Source organism: Schistocerca nitens, chromosome 8 (genome assembly GCF_023898315.1).
Source record: "Schistocerca nitens isolate TAMUIC-IGC-003100 chromosome 8, iqSchNite1.1, whole genome shotgun sequence".
NCBI lineage: Eukaryota > Metazoa > Arthropoda > Insecta > Orthoptera > Acrididae > Schistocerca > Schistocerca nitens.
Genome location: NC_064621.1, coordinates 518,835,494 through 518,857,230, shown reverse-complemented (window position 1 = coordinate 518,857,230; position 21,737 = coordinate 518,835,494). Strand labels below are relative to the sequence as shown.

The window sequence follows — 21,737 nt, the reverse complement described above, 5'->3', positions numbered from 1 at the left end:
GGCCTTTCCTCTTTTGAGCGATTTTAGTTGTTTTTCTATCCCTCTGATGAGAACAACACAAACATACAGTCATCTCGAGGCAGGTGAAAATCCCTGACCCCGCCGTGAATCGAACCCGGGACCCCGTACTCGGGACGCGAGAACGCGACCGCGAGACAACGAGTTGCGGACACTCACAAAGAAAAAGCTTCAAAAGTCTGTAATCGATACTAGTACGGAATCATCTTTGCATCCATGCTGCGATAACTATTTCCCGAAGTAAAGAAATTACAGAGAAGGTAAAACTAAGCATTGAAAGTGTAGAGTTAACAAAACACAAGAGATGAATTGATCGTTAGGGCTATGAATTGTGATGCCCTCATAAATGACTGCCAAGACGACCATAGAAGAGATATACGTCATCTGTCTTTGCTTAACACCTTTTTTGAGTATTTGATTGATTTAAATTCGAATAGGCGTATCTCAGTAACCAATAATAACCGGACACTTGCTGTTGGAATGTTGTATTCTATTTAGAATACTCTACAACCTACTAAAATATTTCCTATTCCTCCTGAAACACTCCGTTTACTTTCCAAACTACTTTACAAGGTATGTCAGAGGGCATTTCGTACCAATCTCATCGATATTTTGTCCTATTCTGTTCATGTATTGAAAAGGGAAAAATACTACCTGTATCTACATCTACATGTACGTGATTACTCTGTTATTCACAGTAAAGTGCCTGGCAGAGGGTTCAATGAACCACCTTCAAACTGTCTCTCTACCGTTCGGCGCGCGGGAGAAACGAGCACTTAAATTTTTCTGTGCGAGTCCTGATTTCTCTTATTTTATCGTGATGATCATTTCTCCCTATGTAAGTGGGTGCCAACGGAATGTTTTCGCAATCGGATGAGAAAACTGGTGATTGAAATTTCATGAGAAGATCCCGTCGCAACGAAAAACCCCTTTGTTTTAATGATTGCCACTCCAATGCACGTATCATGTCTGTGACACTATCACCCCTATTTCGCGATATTACAAAACGAGGTGCCCTTGTTTGTACTTTTTCGATGTCATTCGTCAGTCCCACCTGATGCGGATCCCACACCGCACAGCAATACTCCAGAATAGGGCGGACAAGCGTGGTGTAAGCAGTCTCTTTAGTAGACCTGTTGCACCTTCTAACAAGGGAACCTCCACATCACACCCCCCTCAGATTTAGTTATAAGTTGGCACAGTGGATAGGCCTTGATAAAATGAACACAGATCAATTGAGAAAACAGGAAGAGTTTGTGTGGAACTGTGAAAAAATAAGCAAAATATACAAACTGAGTAGTCCAAGGGTCACATAGGCAACATAATGGACAATGTGAGCTGAGGAGAGCCGTGGTCCCGTGGTAGCCAAGGAACCTGTAGTTAATTTTAGTTTCGTTTATTACTTTTAAATGTCAGTTGAAAATTATGTACTACTGTGGAATGTTATGACTAATAAATTGAAAAAAAAAAAAGTGGTAGCGTGAGCAGCTGCGGAACGGGAGGTACTTGGTTCAAGTCTTCCCTCGAGTGAAAATTTTACTTTCTTTATTTTTGCATAGTTATTATCTGTCCGTTCGTTCATTGACGTCTCTGTTCACTGTAAGAAGTTTAGTGTCTGTGTTTTGCGACCGCATCGCAAAACCGTGCGATTAGTAGACGAAAGGACGTGCCTCTCCAATGGGAATCGAAAACATTTGATCGCAAGGTCATATGTCAACCGATTCCTCCACAGGAAAACATATCTGATATATTCTATACGACACTGGTAACGGCATGTGCGTCACATGACAGGAATATGTTGTCGACCAACCTAACTTGTACACTTGGCGAATGGGTAAAAATATTCTTCTACCTTGCCCAATTTAGGTTTTCTTGTGGATGTGATAGTCACTCCAAAAAAGTGATGAAAACGTAAGAGTTTGTCACATAAACTGAAAATAAAAAATTAAACTTTTCACTCGATGGAAGGTTTGAACCAAGGACCTTTCGTTCCGCAGCTGCTCACGTTACCACGAGACCACGGCGCTCCTGCGTGCCACCGGTCCTTGATGTTGCCTATCTTCCCATGAACTACTCAGTTTGTATATTTTGCTTATTTTTTCACAGTTCCACACAACTTCTTCCTGTTTTCTCAACTGATCTGTGTTCAGTTTTTCAAGGCCTATCCACAGTGCCAACTTATAACTAAATCTGAGGGGGGTGCGATGGGGAGGTCCCTTGTAAGTCTTCTGCCAATGAATCGCAGTCTTTGGTTTGTTCTACCCACAACTTTATCTGTGTGATCGTTCCAATTTAGATTATTTGTAATTGTAATCCCTAAGTATTTAGCCGAATTTACAGCCTTCAGATTTCTGTGACTTATCGAAATTTAGGGATTTCTTTTAGCACTCATGTGAATAACTTTACACATTTCTTTATTCAGGATCAATTGCCACTTTTTGCACCATACAGATATCTTATCTAAATCATTTTGCAAGTCATTTTGATCATCTGGTGACTTTACAAGACTGTAAATGACAGCATAATGTGCAAAAAATCTAAGACGGCTACTCATTGTCCCCTATGTTGTTAATATAGATCAGGAACAATATAGGGCCTATATCACTTCCTTGGGGAACGCCGGATATTACTTCTATTTTACTCGATGACTTTCCGTATGTATACCTCTGTATGTGCTCTAGTCTCTCGTATCTTTTCCCACGATCCCTAAGTGAGAAATACGACGTCGGTGGTAGAATAGTCTCACACTTTTGCTACATTACAGGTTCTCTAAATTTAGCCAACAGGGTTCCGCGAGATCTACAGCGCCTCTCTTCCAAAGATTCCCATCCAAGTTACCAGAACACCAGTGTAACTCTTCTATTTTATGATACTACCTACTATAAAGAGATTAGAGGTGTCTGGCTTTAGCTGCTCTGAAAAGCTAATCATTTGCATATCATAGCATCTTCTTCCTGTCGGTTAAATTTCGCGTCTGTAGCACGTCATCTTCGTGGTGTAGCAATTTTAATGGCCAGTAGTGTATATGGCGTTCTCAAATCCCCATGGAAGTATTTTACTCGCACGCCCTCTTCTGCTTCTAGTGTAGACGGGGTATAATGGATGTAAGTGCAGTTATTTTTATTGGGTCACTAAAGACAGTGTGCTGAAAGACATTACATCAGCATTTACTTCATTTTCAGACCAATAATCATAGCTATTAGGAGTAGTATGTTCACGCGCGCCATAGTGCGGAGTCCAGCCGACGGGAATCTGACAGGTCGCAGGAAGACACAGCGGCCCCTGACACGAGGCACGGAGACCGTGCGGACCTGTCTAAATTCGCACAGGCCCGGACGTGACGTCATGTCCGCCCTGGAAGCGCGCACAAAGGACTATATAGATTTATCTACATTTGTGCATATGCAGTGCAAACCATAGTACTTACAGTGAAGCGCGATGCACCATTTCAAAGAGGAGAGAGAAACGATTCAGCTGGTATATACAGTAGATGTGTTCATAGAAACTGACGCAAAGTCATCGAGTAAAACAGAAGTGATACACTACTGGCCATTAAAACTGTTACACCAAGAAGAAATGCAGATCATAAACGGGTATTCATTGGACAAATATATTATACTAGAACTGACATGTGATTACATTTTCACGCAGTTTGGGTGCATAGATCCTGAGAAATCAGTACCCAGAACAATCACCTCTGGCCGTAATAACGACCTTGATACACCTGGGCATTGAGCATGGATGGCGTGTATAGGTACAGCTGCCCATGCTGCTTCAACACGATACCACAGTTCATCAAGAGTAGTGACTAGCGTACTGTGACGAGCCAGTTGCTCGGCCACCATTGACCAGACGTTTTCAGTTGGTGAGAGATCTGGAGAATGTGCTGGCCAGGGCAGCACTCGAACATTTTCTGTATCCAAAAAGGCCCGTACAGGACCTGCAACATGCGGTCGTGCATTATCCTGCTGAAATGAAGGGTTTCGTAGGGATCGAATGAAGGGTAGAGCCACGGGTCGTAGCACGTCTGAAATGTAACGTCCACTTTTCAAAGTGCCGTCAATGCGAACAAGAGGTGACCGAGACGTGTAACCAATGGCACCAAATAACATCACGCTGGGTGATACGCCAGTATGGCGATGACGAATACACGCATCCAATGTGCGTTCACCGCGATGTCGCCAAACACGGATGGGACCATCATGATGCTGTAAACAGAACCTGGGTTCGTCCGAAAAAAATGACGTTTTGCCATTCGTGCACCCAGGTTCGTCGTTGAGTACACTATCGCAGGCGTTCCTGTCTGTGATGCAGCGTCAAGGGCAGCCGCAGCCATGGTCTCCGAGCTGATAGTCCATGCTGCTGCAAACGTCGTCGAACTGTTCATGAAGATGGTTGTTGTCTTGCAAACGTCCCCATCTGTTGACTCAGGGATCGAGACGTGGCTGCACGATCCGTTACAGCCATGCGAATAAGATGGTTGTCATTTCGACTGCTAGTGATACGAGGCCGTTGGGATCGAGCACGGCGTTCCGTATTACCCTCCTGAACCCACCGTTTCCATATTCTGCCAACAGTCATTGGATCTCGATCAACGAGAGCAGCAGTGTCGCGATACGATAAACCGCAATCGCGATAGGCTACAATCCGACCTTTATCAAAGCCGGAAACGTGATGGTACGTATTTCTCCTCCTTACACGAGGCATCACAACAACGTTTCACCAGACAACGCCGGTCAACTGCTGTTTATTTATGAGAAATCGGTTGGAAACTGTCCTCATGTCAGCACGTTGTAAGTGTCACCACCGGCGCCAACCTTGTGCGAATGCTCTGAAAAGCTAATCATTTGCATATCACAGCATCTTCTTCCTGTCGGTTAAATTTCGCGTCTGTAGCACGTCATCTTCGTGGTGTAGTAATTTTAATGGCCAGTAGTGTATGTGGCGTTCTCAAATCCCCATGGAAGTATTTTACTCGTACGCCCTCTTCTGCTTCTAGTGTATACGGGGTATAATGGATGTAAGTGCAGTTATTTTTATTGGGTCACTAAAGACAGTGTGCTGAATGACATTACATCAGCATTTACTTCATTTACAGACTAATAATCATAGCTAATAGGAGTAGTATGTTTTTAGGTTGGTTAGTACCTGCAGCAAGAGCAAGCAAAAAAAAAAAAAAAAATGTTCAAATGTGTATGAATTCCTAAGGGGCCAAACTGCTTAGGTCATCGGTCCCTAGACTTACACACTACTTAAGCTAACTTATGCTAAGAACAACACACACACCCATGCCCGATGGAGGACTCGAACCTCGGGCGGGAGGGGCCGCAAGAGCAAGCCATTAACGCTTATTTTCCCCTGGGCAGCGCATCAGGCGTTGAAGTGTGGACGTGTGGACGCAAAACGGTTAACCTATACTGCAGGCGTCATCCACTTGTTAGTGGTGCAGTTACGACCGTTCAGAAAACATCAGGTAGTAAAATAGGTGATGTCTTCGTGGGAAGACCGTTTGACACAGAGAAGAAAGAACCAGCACACTGGTGTGAGTGCATATTAAGGTACCAGATATAAAAATATCTGCACCTATATGCGCTACACACTGTATATATGATTTAGGTGACAATCTTAGCTTCCATCATAGTTGGTTTGCAGATGATGCTTTCATTCACCGACTGGTAAAGTCATCAGAAGTTCAAGACCAATTGCAAAACGATTTAGGCAAGACATATGTACGGTTCGAAAAGTGGCAATTGACCCTAAATAATGAAAAGTGTGAAGTCATCCACACGAGAACTTAAAGGAATGCATTAAATTTCGGCTACGCGATAAATCACACAAATATTGAGGTTGTCAATTAAACTAAATACCTAGAAATTACAACTGTAAGCAACTTACATTGAAATAATGACAGTGTTATGAGGAAGGCAAACCAATAACTGTGTTTTATTGGCAGAGCACTTAGAAGATGCAAGAAATCCATTAAATAGACTGCCTACACTAGGCTTGCCCGTCCTCTGCAGAGCTCTGTACAATAAGGAATCCTTACCAGATAGAATTAGCAGAGGACATCAAAAAAGTTCAGAGATGGGCAGCTCGTGTTGTATTATCGCCAAATAAGGGGGAAGAATGTCACGTATATTTATACGCAACTTGAGGTGGCAATCATAAAAACAAAGGCGTTTTTCATTGCGTCGAGATCTTTTCACGAAGTTTTAATCTCGAACTTTCTCTTCTGAATGCGAAAATATTTTGCTGACGTCAACCTTTGTAGGAATAAATTATCGTTATAATAAAGTCGAAAAAATTACAGCTCGGCCAAAAAGATTGATGGGTTCGTTTTTCCTGCGCGCTGATAGAGAGCGGAACGATAGAGAAATAATGTGAAAAACTGATTCGATGAACCGTCTGCCAGGTACTTAAGTGAACTGCAGAGTAGTCATGTATATGTAGAAGTAATTAGTTGTAGGACCAATAACGTTTCTGTAACGAATTTTCACTAAATAATTGATACCGATGCTGATTATGTATCCACAAAAGAAATAGACCCATCAGAATAAAGCGGTCATCGATACGCATTGTCTGAGATATCTACATGCTTGATTACGTTTTGAACCTAACTATGAAAAGCAATCCAAACAGACACTTCATTAAAGTCAGTTTAATTAACAAACTAAAACAGATACTATCATTATAGCAGTACATGTTGGCAATCACATATAACTTTTGTATCATAAGTTTTATATGTTTAACTAACAATTTTAAATATTTATTCAGAATTTTGCGTGGTTTCACCCACAGTTCAAGTGTGATTTAAGATTGCAGCTGCGAAAAGAGCCGAATGAAGACAGACATGCGAAACATGTGTGCACTTGTTCAAGGCGCAATGAACGAAAGCAGAAAAGTGATCAATGCAATTGAAACATGTAATTATTCAAATTAGATCTGTGGGCGAACTGCTTAATGTATTGTTAAGTGTTGTATGTCATTTTTTCAGCTCTTTAGTGCACTCCTAATGACGTGTCTAGCTTTAAGATTGAATGTATATAAATAAGACTGGCAATTACTCTGACAATTGCGGTTAGGGGGACCAGACTTAACTAGTTTCGCAGAGTTAGAGCCACATCTTCAGGGATGCGTCTGTATGTAAACCAGAGTAAAACAAATAAAGATCCTGTTTCAGTCAAAATGTAGTTGATCTATACACGAAGCTATATAGGAAAAATTATGTTCTCACATTTGTTTCGAAATTTGATTCAAACGGTAACCAGTAGATGAAACATTCTTTATCCAGTTGTGATAAAAATGTTCAACAGTCAATAGGTCTGTGGTCAGATTTAAAACAGAGAAGAATACGAGGAACACCATCCAAGTGTAGGGAATTTGGAATAAGAATAAAGTGTTAAACCGGAGAGATATAAAAGATAAAACAAATTATATGTGTAGGTGGTGAAAGGGCCGTTCAATCTGGCAAGGTAAAATAAATCTCATAAAACAGATTTGTATGGTTGTACAATAGGCGACGAAGATTAAGTGAAGATAAGATGCTTCTTATAGAATAGACCACCTAGCTAAAAGTAGACGAGGGAGAAGTAGAACGCTGGGAACATCATCCTGATAAAGAAAACCTAAGTAAGAATAAAAAGACAAGCCAGATAATATACAAAAGTATAAAAGAAATGACGTGTAGGTGAGTTTTACTACTACGATACAGCCAGCCTGAATGGAGAACTAGTGATTATTATAGTAATGGTCGGCTACCTCCTGAATGACTTTGTGTTACATTTATATTATTGAAATTAAAACATCCTCTAAAATCTTGGAATCTCTGGGACCGATATCTTGTCAGTTTCAATTTCGATAACGGGCAAAAAGGGTCAAGATTCTAGATTCCAGGAATGGATGAATTGTCAGTATAAATAATTAACTCTCTCGCTGCTGTCGGCGTGTGTACACGTCCTGCCACGGCGTTCCCCAAGAGCTGTGGACGCGTACGCGCCTCACTTGTGTTTCCCTACACTGCTATGGACGTCTGTACGCATCCTGAGCCACTGATCTCTCATTGGTGCCGACGAGTTACTTCCATATCTCGGTGAATAAAAAAGTTTCGAGTACTTACCATACAATATACGTGCCTCATTGCGTACTATCATTTGTAAAAACCTCGTTTGGGTATCTTGAATCGTTTACGAGATATCACGATTGTTATGACATGTTGTTGTTGTGGTCTTCAGTCCTGACAAGGGAACCTCCCCATCGCACTCCCCTCAGATTAACTTATAAGTTGGCACAGTGGATAGGCCTTGAAAAACTGAACACAGATCAATCGAGAAAACAGGAAGAAGTTATGTGCAACTATGAAAAAAAGGCAAAATATACAAACTGAGTAGTCCATGTGCAAGATAGGCAACATTAAGGAACCGTGAGCTCAGGAGCACCGTGGTCCCGTGGTTAGCGTGAGCAGCTGCGGAATGAGAGGTCCTTGGTTCAAGTCTCCCCTCGCATGAGAATTTTACTTCCTTTATTTTCGCAAAGTTATGATCTGTCCGTTCGTTCATTGACGTCTCTGTTCACTGTAAGAAGTTTAGTGTATGTGTTTTGCGACCGCACCGCAAAACCGTGCCATTAGTAGACGAAAGGATGTGCCTCTCCAATGGCAACCGAAAACATTTGATCGCAAGGTCATAGGTCAACCGATACCTCCAAAGGAAAACACGTCTGATATATTATACACGACACTGGTGACGGCATGTGCGTCACATGACAGGAATATGTTGTCGACCCACCTAACTTGGCGAATGGGTAAAAAGATTCTTCTACCTTGCCCGACTTAGGTTTTCTTGCTTAGGAGTAGCGTCCCCATACTACGGCGCAGTTACTTCGCATCGGAGGGACGGATAGTAATTGTCTGAAAAAAATATTAAAATTTTCACACGAGGAAGGACTTGAACCAAGGACCTCTTGTTCCGTAGCTGTTCACGCTAACCACGGGACCACGGTGCTCCTGAGCTCGCTGTTCCTTAATGTTGCCTATCTTGCACATGGACTACTCAGTTTCTATATTTTGCTTTTTTTTCATAGTTGCACATAACTTCTTCCTGTTTTCTCTATTGATCTGTGTTCAGTTTTTCAAGGCCTATCCACTGTACCAACTTATAACTAAATCTGAGGGGGGTGCGATGGGGAGGTTCCCTTGTGAGACTGGTTTGATGCAGCTCTCCATGCTACTCTATCCTGTGCAAGCTTCTTCATCTCCCAGTACCTACTGCAGCCTACATCCTTCTGAATCTGCTTAGTGTATTCATCTCTTGGTCTCCCTCTACGATTTTTACCCTCCACGCTGCCCTCCAATACTAAATTGGTGTTCCCTTGATGTCTCAGAACATGTCCTACCAACCGATCCCTTCTTCTAGTCAAGTTGTGCCACAGGCTCCTCTTCTCCCCAATTCTATTCAATACCTCCTCATTAGTTATGTGATCTACCTGCCTAATCTTCAACATTCTTCTGTAGCACCACATTTCGAAAGCTTCTATTCTCTTCTTGTCTAAACTATTTATCGTCCACGTTTCATTTCCATACATGGCTACACTCCATACAAATACTTTCAGAAACGACTCCCTGACAATTAAATCTATACTCGATGTTAACAAATTTCTCTTCTTCAGAAACGCCTTCCTTGCCATTGCCAGTCTACATTTTATATCCTCTCTACTTCGACCATCATCAGTTATTTTGCTCCCCAAATAGCAAAACTCCTTTACTACTTTAAGTGTCTCATTTCCTAATCTAATTCCCTCAGCATCACCCGACTTAATTCGACTACATTCCATTGTCCTTATTTGCTTTTGTTGATGTTCATCTTATACCCTCCTTTCAAGACACTGTCCATTCCGTTCAACTGCTCTTCCAAGTCCTTTGCTGTCTCTGACAGAATTACAATGTCATCAGCGAACCTCAAAATTTTTATTTCTTCTCCATGGATTCTAATACCTACTTTTCTTTTGTTTCCTTTATTGCTTGCTCAATATACAGTTTGAATAACAATAACAATGACATATGATTCGCGAATGGTTGCATAAAGCGCGATCATCCTTCGGATTTATAAATGAATATCTCGAGAACGAGATATAGCTCTAATGTGAATTTTAAATAAAATTTCGATAGCTTATCTACATTTCATTCCTCGCAGTGTATGAGCTAAAACCAAGCATATGCAAAGTTTATGCAATGCATTTTTATCTCTGCAGATTCTTTAAAATCTCGTGTAATGTTTTACTTAATTTGATGCAGTGCAGTAAGTGTAACGGACAGTGAAAAGAAATTCAGTTCTTTATCGAGTGAAGATACGAGGCGTATTCCGAAAGTAGGGTCCTATCGGTCGAGAAATGGAAACCACAGTGAAAATCCGATAAAGCTTCCCATAGGTGTGTTCGAAGATGTCTCTAGTATGCTCATTGATCGCGTCGCGTCTGTCTTTTCAGTTCTGAGCGCACAGTGAGCACGTAAAGGTGCCTATACAACAGTGTCTGCCGCCAAGTAAGAGTGCTCGTGAGAAATTTCGCCTGATTTGATGCAGCCCACACAACATAAATGTCACGCATTTCCTTCTTCATGACAGCTCTGGGCCGCACTCTGCAGGGGCAATGAGGAAGCCCCAGCAGCGTTTTCGATGAGAAGTGTTTGATCGCCCTCCACACTGCCTGGACTTTGCTCACTCTGATTTTCATCTCTGCTGACATCAACCGCTGACTAGATGAAATTACAATTAAATCAATACCATTAGCTGCTGACAAGCTTTGATATACACCAACAGGGACAGTTGAAAATGTGTACCCCGACCAGGACTCGAACCCGGGATCTCCTGCTTACACGGCAGACGCTCTATCAACTTAAGCCACCGAGGGCACAGAAGATAGTGCGACTGCAGGGACTTATCACTGGCACGCTCCCCGTGAGAACCACATTCTCAACTTATTGTCTTCACACTACATTTGTAGTGCCCCTGCCATTATACCCATTACTCGTGGCAAACAACCCACCGAGTCCCGTAAGAGTTCAGGCAGTTCGTGTGCATCCGATAGAACGGATGCCATCTTCATATTGCTGAATATGTAGTCAACGAACTGTAGATCAGCGTAGAGGATCGGCGAAATGTGCAGGCGGCTGCCTTCTACGACGAGGGTATTGGAAAGTTGGTACAACGCTACAAATGTCTCAGACGGAGCGGCGACTATGCAGAGACGTTGCTGAAAGGTGTGGCTAACTATTGCAAATAACGCACTTTTGATTTTCACTGTGGTTTCCATTTCGCTACCGATCGGACCTTACTTCGGGAATACGCCTCGTATAAGACTGTAAGATGTGCAAACATCCTATTTTTGCACCTAGCAGTTTTTGAGAAATCGGATGATAAGTATTTAATATCGGCCGTAACGCCGTCTCCCAGCACAAACGCCAACATTTGGCGAGCAGTACAGCCATAATAAAATCCGTCCCAGAGCGGAATGCAGAGAACACGTCTGTAGCACCGACAGGGTTAAGTTTGTCTGGAACATATATATATATATATATATATATATATATATATATATATATATATATATATATATATATATATAGTGATCCATTGATAGTGACCGGGCCAAATATCTCACGAAATAAGCATCAAACGAAAAAACTACAAGGAACGAAAGTCGTCTAGCTTGAAGAGAGAAACCAGATGGCGTTATGGTTTGCCCACTAGATGGCGCTGCCATAGTTCAAACGGATATCAACTGTGTTTTTTTTTAAAATAGGAACCCCCATTTTTATTACATATTCGTGTAGTACGTAAAGAAACATGAATTTTTAGATGGCCCACTTTTTTCGCTTTGTGATAGATGGCGCTGTAATAGTCACAAACGTATAAGTACGCGGTATCATGTAACATTCCGCCAGTGCGGACGGTATTTGCTGCGTGATACATTATCCGTGCTAAAATGGACCGTTTACCAATTGCGGAAAAGGTCGATATCGTGTTGATGTATGGCTATTGTGATTAAAATGCCCAACGGGCGTGCGCTGTGTATGCTGCTCGGTATCCTGGACGACATCATCCACGTGTCCGGACCGTTCGCCGGGTAGTTACGTTATTTAAGAGAACAGGAAGTGTTCAGCCACATATGAAACGTCAACCACGACCGGCAACAAATGATGATGCCCAAGTAGGTGTTTTAGCAGCTGTCGCGGCTAATCCGCACATCAGTAGCAGACAAAGTGCGCGAGAATCGGGAATCTCAAAAACGTCGGTGTTGAGAATGCTACATCAACATCGATTGCACCCGTACCATATTTCTATGCACCAGGAATTGCATGGCGACGACTTTGAACGAAGTGTACAGTTCTGCCACTGGGCACAAGAGAAATTACGGGATGATGACAGATTTTCTGCACGTGTTCTATTTAGCGACGAAGCGTCATTCACCAACACAGGTAACGTAAACCGGCATAATATGCACTATTGGCCAACGGAAAATCCACGTAGGCTGCGACAAGTGGAACATCAGCAACCTTGGCAGGTTAATGTATGGTGAGGCATTATGGGAGGAAGGATAATTGGCCCCCATTTTATCGATGGCAACCCAAGTGGTGCAATGTATGCTGATTTCCTACGTAATGTTCTACCGATGTTACTACAAGATGTTTCACTGCATGGCAGAATGGCGATGTACTTCCAACATGATGGATGTCCGGCACATAGCTCGCGTGGGGTTGAAGCGGTATTGAATAGCATAATTCATGACAGGTGGATTGATTGTCGAAGCACCTAACCATGGCCCGCACGTTCACCGGATCTGACGTCCCCGGATTCCTTTCTGTGGGGAAAGTTGAAGGCTATTTGCTATCGTGATCCACCGACAACGCCTTACAACAATGGTCAGCGCATTGTCAATGCGTGTGTGAACATTACGGAAGGCGAACTACTCGCTGTTGAGAGGAATGTCTTTACACGTATTGCCAAATGCATTGAGGTTGGCGGACATCATTTTAATTTAAAACCCTACGTGTTAGCAACTGTTCGTCTAAAATTGTGAGCCATATGTTTGTGACTATTACAGCGCCATCTGTCACAAAGCGAAAAAAGTGGTCCAACTGAAACATTCATATTTCTTTACGTACTACACGAATATGTAATAAAAAAGGGGGTTCCTATTTTAAAAAACGCAGTTGATATCCGTTTCACCTATGGCAGTGCCATCTAGCGGGCCAACCATAGCGCCATCTGGTTTCCCCTTTCAAGCTAGACAAGTTTCGTTCTTTGTAGTTTTTTCGTTTGACGCTTATTTCGTGAGATATTTGGCCCGGTATATATATATATATATATATATATATATATATATATATATATATATCCCTTATGGTTCAGCGCAGCAATGTGAGCCAATAACTTTGCTCTCTTTTTCAGGGGTAAGTTCGGCACGGTGTACCGCTGCCGCGAGAAAAGCACTGGTCTCCGGCTGGCGGCCAAAATGGTGTCCACACCCAAGCGCGAAGACCGCCGCAATGTGGAGCGAGAGGTGGACGTGATGCGCGTGCTGCAGCACCCCAGGCTCATTCAGCTCTACGACGCCTTCGACAACGGCAAGACCATGTGCGTCGTGTTGGAACTGTGAGTACCCACTCCTGTTCTTCATCTGCACTCACATTTACACACTAACCACTGACTGGTCTGATGCAGCTCTCCACGCTATCAGTGTAAGTCTCCTAATCTCTGCGGAACTACTGAACCCTACGTTTCAACACTCAAGGCTTGATCTCCCTCTGCTACAGGGGGTGGGAAAAAATTTGGAATCAACGCATTAAAAAACTAAACTCCGCCCGAACGGGCCTTGGAAGGCCCAACGGTACCGACGGCCGCCGTGTCATCCTAAGCCCACAGACGTCACTGGATGGGGATATGGAGGAGGATGTGGTCAGCACACCGCTCTCCCGGCCGTAGTTCAATTTACGAGACCGGTGTCACTACTTCTCAATCAAGTAGCTCCTCAATTTGCCTCACAAGGGCTGAGTGCGTCCCGCTTGCCAACAGTGCTCGGTAGACCGGATGGTCACCCATCCAAGCGCCAGCCCATCTCGACAGCGCTTAACTTCGGGGATCTGGCAGGAACTGGTGTTACCACCGCGGCAAGGCCTTTGGTCGTGGTTTGATATGGCAGCCTAAAAAGACACTTTTTGACTGTAAATGCCCCTTTCACGAAATCTCATTGGACGTTCAGTAGCCAAAATGCTTATAATTTCTTTATTGACCACACCATTAACATGGATGTTCGCCTCGTCTGAAAACCAGAGATAATGCAGGAATCCTTCCCGTTCCCTCTGCATTACCCAAGCAGCAGAGTTACGCCTGTCATCTTTTTCTGCTAACCCAGAAGAGTACGGAGCACTGTCATTTTATATGAGAATAAATAAATGTCTAAAGCAAGAATGTCCTGAACAGGGTAACGTGACATTCCAAGCTATTCTTTTTGACTTAAGATGTGCGTTGCATTGCCAGTCTCACAGCTTCCACGTTTTCAGGTGATTTGATATGGAACATATCCTATTATTTTCAAATTTCTGGTGCAATCTGTAGATTGTCTACTTAGCGAGAGCCCACCGTGTGTTAAAATGTTAACGAAAACAGCTCTGTGTAATAACCATACTCTGCGTGTAAAAGCACTAACTTGGCTCTTTGTTCAGCAGTCAGCCGTTTCATGTCCGCCATCTTAACCAATCTGAGCTATGCCCTAGCGGGAATCAGTGCATACACCACCGGTGTTTTCAAATGCTTCAATATCTCCTGCGCAACCCTGTACGTTTTTGAACAGGTCTTGAGAAGAGGAAATAGATTACCGAATGAAAAGTTTGGGTGCTAATTAAATAAGACATCTTGCATTCATATCTTCGTAACAAACAAAGATACAAGAAAGGCACTCGTGCTGATTAATGCCCAATGGTAGCTAAACAACATTTGTTTGACATTTCCTTTTTATTTTGCGTGGTCAGAATACATGGGACACCCTGTATACATGAACATGTTGATATTTAACATATAATATATAGAGGACAAGTTATCTGTATGCAGTAAGTACTTAGTCTTGTCTAAGCTATTTATCATTACTCATCAGAAATCTTACCCTTTGAACCTAAATATACAGATAATTTGTAGTAGACTCGGTGTTTAGTACGTTTTAATTTTCTTTTTTACATGTAATGATTAATAATTTCTTGCTCTGTGTCAGATTCAGACTTAATCTTTAAAGACTTCACCCTGAAATACGGAATCACTCTTTGAACTAAGACAATGAGGCAAAGTCTGTGTGGTCATTTTTTCCTACTATATTGTGGATAAAACTAAGAACTAAACAGAAACTTATTTTTATTAGTAGCAACAAATACAATTAAGGAGTGAATGTAAGAACTTCAGGATTTTTAAAGAGGCTTCTGCGAGATGTCCAGATAGCAACTTTGCACACTATTTCTACAGTTCACTTTTTGCTGTAAAAATATTTTGTTTCCTTTAGCTGCCATGCCCCATAACATATTTGCCTCAGAAAAATTGCAGTGAACGTATGTAAATCGACAGCACCTTGTGAAACGCCCGCTAAACCCGTTGGGCAGAGTAGGTTATAGGATTGTGGAAAGGGCCAAATAGGTTGTGGTCAGTTTCGCCTTCTAATTGTAATTTTGTAATTTAATAACTTTTACAACCAAAGCGGCAGATAGCCGGACCTTTACCGAATGCAACTCTTTCACGGTTGAAGGCCTCCAAACAAGAAATCTTAACAAATCAACAAGATAAAATCCAATTAAGATAGCAATAAAATAATTTTAAAAAATCACAGCAAGGTAGATAGAACAATTTACGAGGTGTGGCTAGAAAAAAACCGGACTAGTACTGGTGAAACAATAAAACGAATGCAATAAGGCTGAAAGTCGCGTGGCCTGTCACGTGACTCTCGCTCCGCCTACTGCTCGAGTTTCATCTGCCTCCTGCACTCAGTCTGCCCGTGGCGTCTGTTTTAAGTAGTTGACGTTTTGTCTGTGCGTCGGAAAATGTTGAGTGTACAGAAAGAACAGCGTGTTAACATCAAATTTTGTTTCAAACTAGGAAAATCTGCAAGTGAAACGTTTGTAATCTTACAACAAGTGTACGGCGATGATTGTTTATCGCGATCACAAGTGTCTGAGTGGTTTAAACGATTTAAAGATGGCCGCGAAGACACCAGTGATGACACTCGCACTGGCAGACCATTGTCAGCAAAAACTGATGCAAACATTGAAAAAATCGGTAAACTTGTTCGACACTTTCCTTGTCAACTCCTGTTAACTCAGACACTGCTCTGATTGTTAAACGGCGATCTTGTCGAACAAGTTTACCGATTTTTTCAATGTTTGCGTCAGTTTTTGCTGACAATGGTCTGCCAGTGCGAGTGTCATCACTGGTGTCTTCGCGGCCATCTTTAAATCGTTTAAACCACTCAAACACTTGTGTTCGCGATAAACAATCATCGCCGTACACTTGTCGTAACATTACAAACGTTTCACTTGCAGATTTTCCTAGTTTGAAACAAAATTTGATGTTAACACGCTGTTCTTTCTGTACACTCAACATTTTCCGACGCACAGACAAAACGTCAACTACTTAAAACAGCCGGCCGCGGTGGTCTAGCGGTTCTGGCGCTGCAGTCCGGAACCGCGAGACTGCTACGGTCGCAGGTTCGAATCCTGCCTCGGGCATGGGTGTGTGTGATGTCCTTAGGTTAGTTAGGTTTAAGTAGTTCTAAGTTCTAGGGGACTTATGACCTAAGATGTTGAGTCCCATAGTGCTCAGAGCCATTTGAACCATTTTGAACTTAAAACAGACGCCACGGGCAGACTGAGTGCAGGAGGCAGATGAAACTCGAGCAGTAGGCGGAGCGATAGTCACGTGACAGGCCACGCGACTTTCAGCCTTATTGCATTCGTTTTATTGTTTCACCAGTACTAGTCCGGTTTTTTTCTAGCCACACCTCGTATGCAAGGTGCAACACAAACGGCTGAAGGCCACAATTAAATTTCAAAATTTTAGAATATATTACCATAGGCTTTTAAAGGCAGACGGCCAGAATGTTTAAAAACAAAAAATCTTAAAAATCAACAAGATTGAAATGGAACTAAAGACGCAGATCAAATAAATAAAAAAACATATCACGGCTACGTAGAAAGCCTTAAGGCTAATCAGATAGAACAAACATATAATTAAACACCGGTGGCACTCAGAAGCTTCCAGGGAGGTCGGTCTGCCCTCGTTCACTTAGGCGAGACAGGACCGATCGACAAACGACTTGCTTGCCACCAATCGGTACATGAGAATTCCAACACAAAATCTCGCCAACAGCGAACCACCGAAGCGAACCACACAACATGAATGGACGTTGCTTGGGTACGTGAAACGACCACTCAACTCTGACGTCCTGGGTCGGTGAACCCAAGCTCGTAGCGATCGGACAGCTCCACACACACTCCGACACTGCGCAGGGACCGCCAGCGGACGCAGCCGACTGGACCGCGCGGAGATATTTTCCCTGGCCCGCAGCAACCGACCGACTGCCCGCTGGTTCGTCCGCCACTGCTGCTCCGTCGCGACTGCACTGCTGGTGCGTCTCCCACTCACTTCCAGACACACGACGGCGGAAATACTGACTCTGACCCAACCATGCAGAAGAAACACGCCCACTAGCTAAACGACATCAAATGGTTCAAATGGCTCTGAGCACTATGGGACTCAACATCTTAGGTCATAAGTCCCCTAGAACTTAGAACTACTTAAACCTAACTAACCTAAGGACATCACACACACCCATGCCCGAGGCGGGATTCGAACCCGCGACCGTAGCAGTCTAAACGACATCCCTGCACCAGGAAAGGACCGACCCATGTTCTACAAGATGGTAACTGAAGGGCCAAGAAGCACTCGGAGAACCAGTTACACGTTACCCGATGAGACGACCGGCCTCTCAGACCATACGCCGACAACATTTAAAACAGGTTGTCAGTGGAAATAACGCCAACTACACACTCAACCTGACAACACTTGCACGAGGACCTGAACAATAGCCATCAGTAACTAAACACACGTGGACAAATCGGGAGTCGATGCACACACACGCAGCCGACTCATGAACGATCGGCGAGCCAAAACCCGTCGTCCAGTAGGACGGCCGACCGGCGATCCACCAAGACCGTGGCCCGGCTCAAGTGATGCGTGGCGGCAGTGGTCGGGCGAGCCATGTCGACGCAGACCTCACTGTTCCAACCCGACTGGACTAGTTCCGCATTGCAACTCCCACACTGGCAGGTCCGGACTGCGCTCCAGACGCGTCCCAACTCACTGCCAGGCCCGTATTCGCGACCCGAACTCGCTTACGACAGACAACGACCGGGACGTAATAGCAGTCAAGCAAAGATACTACGAGAGAGGATATATCGATACGCGCTGCTAGCGCCGGTCACGGTCAGGCAAAGCAGCAACTCAGTGACAGAAGTAATTTAAATTAACGTAGTGAGGTGGAAGTATGTTAATACCAGAGTGTAAAATCGATGATGGGGGGAACACGAGCCGCGAACGGCTCACCTCGGCCTTCAGGTTAACGTAATGAGACACACTTCTGAGCGCAGTATGTGCTAAATCGAGCTTCTTGTAAATTATCTATATGTCGGCCCTATTTTAACTTGTTAAGCACTTGGACCCAAAGTAATTTTAAACATACGTTTCATTCAATATGACAATGAGTTTCAATTTCGCATACCAGTTAGTACTTTGTATTTCCTTGAAACTGCATAATACGATCCTGTGTGTGACCAAGACTTGAACTATTTGTTGTGAACCGTTTGTAGGCCTGTCCAACTACCATCTGGTCTCTGTCTGGTGTGGCTGAATATGCTAGTATCAATTTTCAATAATCTCAGTTTTTAAGCAATCCTTCAAATTCACTGGAAAGTCATTAACGTAGGTTAGGAACAGGATCAGTCCTAATACCGAAAACTGTAGAATAGAGTTCCTTAGTTACGCTTCAATTTAAATTCCATTATTAGCTACATTTTTCTGAAACACTTAGTATCTACCGCGGAACAGAAGGACGCGGCCAACGATTGAAATGACTGATTTTATGTTCTATTTTCAGTATTGAAGGAGGTGAACTTTTTGAAAGAGTCATCGATGATGATTTCATCCTCACAGAGAAGTCCTGCACCGTTTTTATGAGACAAATATGCGAAGGCATGGAGTTCATACACTCCAAACACATTCTGCATTTAGACATGAAGGTGAGCTGAACATGAGTTTCGTATCCTACAAGAATGCTTTACATAACATACGCTCTTTTTTCTCATTGTTTATTTTCACATTTCAGCCAGAAAACATATTGTGCCTCACAAAAACTGGAAACAGAATAAAAATAATTGACTTCGGACTAGCCAGAAAGTTCGATCCAACCAAGAAATTGCAAGTTCTGTTTGGGACACCAGAATTTGTTGCTCCTGAAGTTGTGAATTTTGACCAGATTGGATTCGGCACTGACATGTGGTCGATTGGAGTTATTTGCTATGTACTGTAAGTAGAAGAATTTTTTTCTGTTGTAGTTTAAAAGGAGCTACGTATTAGTAGTATCTTAAAAACATTTCGTAATGCTGTTTAGGAGGTACAAAGCGGTACAATAAGGTTGTTTTGAACAACAGACAACTTAGCTTGACGCGTGTCTTTTTCTTCATTCTAATTTTGTTGTAGCGCAATCAGCAAGGTTGCATCGTCAACCATTTTCTTATATTTTTTTATGTTCACCACTTATCTGAGCAAACCAGCGTCTCATATATTAAAAAGAATTATTCCATATTTTTAGACGTAGAGCCTTAAGAACTACGAGCATTTGTTCATCTTAGCTATTGTGAAACACATCTCCTCTACTGCTATTTTCTTACTTTCCATATTCTGCGATGTTATAGTATGGGCCAAAATAAGAAAAAAATGTCAAGCAAGCATGGTCTCCAAAAAGCATTCCTTCAGAGATATGAGCATTTGTTCAGTGTTTGAGAGTAGCGAAGATGGAGTGCTGATAGCTCTTAAGGTATGCATTTTAGGGCTCATGTTAACTGGAAAGTTTTGTCTTATTTTGGCCCATTCTATCGCCTCTCAAAACTGGGATACATTTTTCAAAAATGGTTCAAATGGCTCTGAGCACTATGGGACTCAACATCTGTGGTCATAAGTCCCCTAGAACTTAGAACTACTTAAACCTAACTAACCTAAGGACATCACACACATCCATGCCCGAGGCAGGATTCGAACCTGCGACCGTGGGATACATTTTTAACACCCTGTTTTTCTAAGTTTTTTTTAAGAACCATCCTCCTCTGTAACCGCACAAACACGTCCTGTAAATTATGTAGACGCCTTCCACTTTCACCATGAGGGAGAAAGTGGCGAAGAATCTGCCCCAGAAATGGATGGAGACTTTAAGAAATTTGTGTACTAATTTCGGCCCATTCTTTTGCGTGTAGAATATTATTGAAGCTCAATAATCGTGCGATTACTTCTCAGTAACTTTCGTAGGCAGTGTACATGATTCAGAACTATTTCTGGTACATGCAAAATCAATTCTCAGTATCAACTAACAGCCAGACCTCCATTGGAGTGTGCTAACATTTTTTGCCACTTTATGGCACGCGAAGTCAAATTTTGCTCTGCTGTCAACATCTTTGGGAACAACTGAATTACTTAGGACCAGTGATTTTTTCCACGTCTTCCAGTATGTAAATTTATCAAAGACACGTTAGTGATTCGCTGACCACCGTTGATCGATCGATCATGTTTCCCAATACTCTCTTGACACAGGAAATCTCTGCATTACCTGTGTGATGGAAGTAAAAGTAAACCTGGTTCTTTGTTCAGTTTGGTAGAATGTCGCATGTCTCCGAACCCGGACGAGACAGTGAAGCTTCCTCCCAGAGATCAAATCTGTCAAAGAGGATATCCTCTTTAGACCATGCGTGTATTGTCATTTTACAGCAAGAAGGTTTGTCAGCCGCCGAATCGGCGTACAACACAGCGATGTCATTCGAACATTCGGCCGCTATAGTGGGACACAGATCTGCTTCGTAGTAGTCTTCGCGGTCAGCAACGGCAGCTGATGGCGGCTGCATACAAATCATGGATCGTAGAAGAATGGAGCAGAACTGCGTCCTGCGACTTTGGAACCAAGTGGGTGGGCATGTTGACCCACACAGTATGCAACCATCTAAACACGATAAATTTGGCCTCCTAGAGTTCCACTAAGAAGAACAGTGCGAACCTCCAAGCACCGTGGTACGCGAAGAAGATGGTCGGGGCATCATCTGGAACTGACCCTTGATCAATGGCGTCTTGTTCTTTTCACTGACGTTTGCAGAATTTATCCGATTCTTGATGATCGTCGAAAGAGGGTCACTGCAAAATAAATGCACAACTTTTTTTTCAAAAATCCCTTTTTTTTCTACTTCTTTGTCATTTACGGAGGTCATAGAGGCATTTTTCCCCTTGTATTCCAATTTAACTTAAGTTGTTTCCGCAAGTCGCGCTGTCGTAGCACTCCGTCAAGGTAGGTGATGCACGTAATGTTCGCCTGAAGCATCGTCCTATTACAGAATTCTTTTGTTGTGGGAAAGAGACAGTGATCAGCATTCACAA

The 21,737-nt window shown here is 42.9% G+C and overlaps 1 protein-coding gene across 1 annotated transcript in view; it reads left to right on the top strand.

The window, feature by feature from the left end:
- Positions 1-21,737, top strand: part of LOC126199649 (myosin light chain kinase, smooth muscle-like) — a 380,890-nt gene that overhangs the window by 334,436 nt on the left and 24,717 nt on the right. Inside the window, exons 4-6 of the mRNA XM_049936576.1 lie at positions 13,461-13,664; positions 19,201-19,342; positions 19,429-19,628. Coding sequence (XP_049792533.1) covers positions 13,461-13,664; positions 19,201-19,342; positions 19,429-19,628 — 546 coding nt within the window. The remainder of the gene's footprint in view (positions 1-13,460; positions 13,665-19,200; positions 19,343-19,428; positions 19,629-21,737) is intronic.